Here is a 5,000-nt window from a genome sequence, read left to right as displayed (position 1 = left end):
AAGAACCTGAAGATGATCTCCAGCTGCCCGCTGCCCGACGCCGCCCCACCCCCGGACCAGACCTACTCTCAGGTAGCGCTGCCGGCGGACCACGGCCCCCGCAGGTAAACATGGAAAGTATTGGAGTACAAGTACTTTGTTACTGTACTTAAGTACACTTTACTCCACTACTTATTTTTGTGACCACTTTTTACTTTGACTTCTTACATTTAGAACTCAAATACCTGTACTTTCTACTTCTTACATGTTGAACTCAAATACCTGTACTTTCTACTTCTCACATGTTGAACACAAATACCTGTACTTTCTACTTCTCACATGTTGAACTCAAATACCTGTACTTTCTACTTCTCACATGTTGAACTCAAATACCTGTACTTTCTACTTCTTACATGTTGAACCCAAATACCTGTACTTTCTACTTCTTACATGTTGAACTCAAATACCTGTACTTTCTACTTCTTACATGTTGAACTCAAATACCTGTACTTTCTACTTCTTACATGTTGAACACAAATACCTGTACTTTCTACTTCTTACATGTTGAACACAAATACCTGTACTTTCTACTTCTCACATGTTGAACTCAAATACCTGTACTTTCTACTTCTCACATGTTGAACTCAAATACCTGTACTTTCTACTTCTTACATGTTGAACACAAATACCTGTACTTTCTACTTCTCACATGTTGAACTCAAATACCTGTACTTTCTACTTCTTACATGTTGAACCACAAATACCTGTACTTTCTACTTCTTACATGTTGAACACAATACCTGTACTTTCTACTTCTTACATGTTGAACTCAAATACCTGTACTTTCTACTTCTTACATGTTGAACACAAATACCTGTACTTTCTACTTCTTACATGTTGAACACAAATAACCTGTACTTTCTACTTCTTACATGTTGAACTCAAATACCTGTACTTTCTACTTCTCACATGTTGAACTCAAATACCTGTACTTTCTACTTCTTACATGTTGAACCCAAATACCTGTACTTTCTACTTCTCACATGTTGAACTCAAATACCTGTACTTACTACTTCTTACATGTTGAACTCAAATACCTGTACTTTCTACTTCTTACATGTTGAACTCAAAATACCTGTACTTTCTACTTCTCACATGTTGAACTCAAATACCTGTACTTTCTACTTCTTACATGTTGAACCCAAATACCTGTACTTTCTACTTCTTACATGTTGAACTCAATTACCTGTACTTTCTACTTCTTACATGTTGAACTCAATTACCTGTACTTTCTACTTCTTACAAGTTGAACTCAAATACCTGTACTTTCTACTTCTTACATGTTGAACACTAATACCTGTACTTTCTACTTCTTACATGTTGAACACAAATACCTGTACTTTCTACTTCTTACATGTTGAACACAAATACCTGTACTTTCTACTTCTTACATGTTGAACACTAATACCTGTACTTTCTACTTCTTACATGTTGAACTCAAATACCTGTACTTTCTACTTCTTACATGTTGAACTCAAATACCTGTACTTTCTACTTCTCACATGTTGAACACAAATACCTGTACTTTCTACTTCTTACATGTTGAACTCAAATACCTGTACTTTCTACTTCTTACATGTTGAACCCAAATACCTGTACTTTCTACTTCTTACATGTTGAACTCAAATACCTGTACTTTCTACTTCTTACATGTTGAACCCAAATACCTGTACTTTCTACTTCTTACATGTTGAACACAAATACCTGTACTTTCTACTTCTCACATGTTGAACTCAAATACCTGTACTTTCTACTTCTTACATGTTGAACCCAAATACCTGTACTTTCTACTTCTTACATGTTGAACACAAATACCTGTACTTTCTACTTCTCTCATGTTGAACCCAAATACCTGTACTTTCTACTTCTTACATGTTGAACACAAATACCTGTACTTTCTACTTCTTACATGTTGAACTCAAATACCTGTACTTTCTACTTCTTACATGTTGAACCCAAATACCTGTACTTTCTACTTCTCTACATGTTGAACTTCAAATACCTGTACTTTCTTACTTCTTACATGTTGAACCACAAATACCTGTACTTTCTACTTCTTACATGTTGAACTCCAAATACCTGTACTTTCTACTTCTTACAATGTTGAACCAAATACCTGTACTTTCTATCTTCTTACATGTTGAACACAAATACCTGTACTTTTCTATACTTCTTACATGTGAACTCAAATACCTGTACTTTCTACTTCTTACATGTTGAACCCAAATACCTGTACTTTCTACTTCTCACATGTGAACACAAATACCTGTACCTTTCACTTCTTACATGTTGAACTCAAATACCTGTACTTTATACTTCTTACATGTTGAACCCAAATACCTGTACTTTTACTTCTCACATGTTGAACTCAAATACCTGTACTTTCTACTTCTTACATGTGAACACAAATACCTGTATTCTTTCTACTTCTCACATGTTGAACACAAATACCTGTACTTCTACTTCTACATGTTGAACCCAAATACCTGACTTTCTACTTCTCACATGTTGAACACAAATACCTGTACTTTCTACTTCTTACATGTTGAAACTCAAATACCTGTACTTTCTACTTACTTACATGTTGAACACAAATACCTGTACTTTTCTACTTCTTACATGTTTGAACTCAAATACCTGTACTTTCTACTTCTTACATGTTGAACCCAAATACCTGTACTTTCTACTTCCTACATGTTGAACACAAAATACCTTGTACTTTCTACTTCTCACATGTTGAACCAATACCTGTACTTTCTACTTCTTACATGTTGAACTCAAATACCTGTACTTTCTACTTCTTACATGTTGAACACAAATACCTGTACTTTCTACTTCTTACATTGTTGAACTCAAATACCTGTACTTTCTACTTCTTACCTGTTGAACCCAAATACCTGTACTTTCTACTTCTTACATGTTGACCACAAATACCTGTACGTTCTACTTCTTACATGTTGAACTCAAATACCTGTACTTTCTACTTCTTACATGTTGAACCCAAATCCCTGTACTTTCTACTTCTCACATGTTGAACACAAATACCTGTACTTTCTACTTCTTACATGTTGAACTCAAATACCTGTACTTTCTACTTCTTACATGTTGAACCCAATACCTGTACTTTCTACTTCTTTACATGTTGAACTCAAATACCTGTACTTTCTACTTCTTACATGTTGAACTCAAAATACTGTACTTTTCTACTTCTCTACATGTGAACCCAATACCTGTACTTTCTACTTCTTACATGTTGAACACAAATACCTGTACTTTCTACTTCTCACATGTTGAACTCAATACCTGTACTTTCTACTTCTTACATGTTGAACTCAAATACTTGTACTTTCTACTTCTCTCATTTTCCAAACAGCTGGTTCCTTTAGTCTGAATGTGTGTTTGATGCGTGATCATTATTCTTTAGAGTCATTGCGTGCCTATTGATTTGAACACGATCCGTGTATCCATCATTTCCTGGTCTTCTCTAAAGAAGAGGGACCAATGGAAACGTTGTCATGTTGCCGTTGTTCAGCATGGAAACATTCATTAGCTAACAATGACATTATTGTTCTATTAATATAAAGGGAGGTCAGGTACTCTTTAAAGCAGCTGCTAGTTATGGGTACTTTTTACTGAAGTACATTTCAAAGCCTCTTTACTTTCACTTGAGGAAAGAAGTTTAGTCAGTACTTCTACTTTCACCAGAGTATTTTTAAACACGAGTATCTGTACTTCTACTTGAGTAAAGGACGTGTGTACTTGTACTTGAGTAAAGGATGTGTGTACTTGTACTTGAGTAAAGGATGTGTGTACTTCTACTTGAGTAAAGGATGTGTGTATCTCTCCAGGGAGAAGCGCCCCCCCCAAGGACCCGGAGTATTCCCTCCCCTTTGACTCCCTTGCTCCTCCCCCCCTCTCCTCTCCTGTGATTGGTCCTCCCCCCGAACATGACCCTCTCTACGACAGCATCGACGAGATGAAGATCAGGAACGTCTTCCTCAGCGCCGCCGCCATCGATCACATCTACGACGAGCCCGAAGGCCGCGCCCCCCCCTTGCAGAAACCCACCCCCCTCTCCCTGTACGATGAGCCTGAGGAGGTGCGGGGGGACGCCTGGAGGGTCATGGGAACCCCCGCTGACCCCAAAGGTCACGAGTTCCCCTACAACCCCCGCGTGGACGACTACGCCGTGCCCAAACGACCTCAGAGAGCACTTCCTGTCGGCACCAACGAAGAAGAAGAAGAAGAAAAAGAAAATTGGAAGGGGGAGGAGCCAAGAGAGGAGGCGGAGGGGGAGGAGGGGCAACATGTGGAAGAGGAGGAGGAGCCAAACAACGAGGAAGAGGAGGAGCCATACTCTCCGTACAACAATGTGATGATGAAACAGCTGTGAGCCGATCAAACTGAGACCCACAACAACAACAACAACAACAACAACAACAAACAGACACGGAGGGAACATTTAAACATTGAATCTCCAGATCAGCGAGATATTTATGAGAAACTGGAAGTAATTGATCTCCGTTATATTTAAAATGATAAATGACACGTCTTGTTGTTTCTCAGCGTTCTTACAAAACTATTCTAAATGTTTATTTATCATTTATTCAAAAATAAATAGTAATAAACATTTAGAAAAGTTTCACAAAAGAATCAGCATCAGTATTTATTCATGGGGGCTGCGTGACCCCCTGTAGTTCTACAGTGCATGTCAACGGTCTGCAGAGGCGAAAATCACAAAGTTCGGAACAGAGTGACATCACTATGTAACACTCGTGCTCCTATTGGCTAGCGCTCCAACACATTGTCTGTACTTTAAAGAGTCCCTGTTTCCTCTGAACTTTAAAGAGTCCCTGTTTCCTCTGAGCTTTAAAGAGTCCCTGTTTCCTCTGAGCTTTAAAGAGTCCCCGTTTCCTCTGAGCTTTAAAGAGTCCCTGTTTCCTCTGAGCTTTAAAGAGTCC

At 38.3% G+C, this 5,000-nt stretch overlaps 1 protein-coding gene across 1 annotated transcript in view; it reads left to right on the top strand.

Annotated features, from left to right (window-relative positions):
- The window catches only part of LOC117539901 (docking protein 2-like), a 23,217-nt gene extending 18,223 nt beyond the window's left edge, over positions 1 to 4,994 (top strand). Inside the window, exons 8-9 of the mRNA XM_034206255.1 lie at positions 1 to 104; positions 3,895 to 4,994. The exon at positions 1 to 104 is cut by the window's left edge and continues 84 nt beyond it. Coding sequence (XP_034062146.1) covers positions 1 to 104; positions 3,895 to 4,432 — 642 coding nt within the window. The 3' untranslated portion in view covers positions 4,433 to 4,994. The remainder of the gene's footprint in view (positions 105 to 3,894) is intronic.
- The last annotated feature ends 6 nt before the right edge of the window (positions 4,995 to 5,000 follow it).

This window comes from Gymnodraco acuticeps, unplaced genomic scaffold, assembly GCF_902827175.1.
Source record: "Gymnodraco acuticeps unplaced genomic scaffold, fGymAcu1.1, whole genome shotgun sequence".
Lineage (NCBI taxonomy): Eukaryota > Metazoa > Chordata > Actinopteri > Perciformes > Bathydraconidae > Gymnodraco > Gymnodraco acuticeps.
Note: the sequence above shows the minus strand (reverse complement) of the source record. Positions and strands in the feature narration are given on the sequence as shown.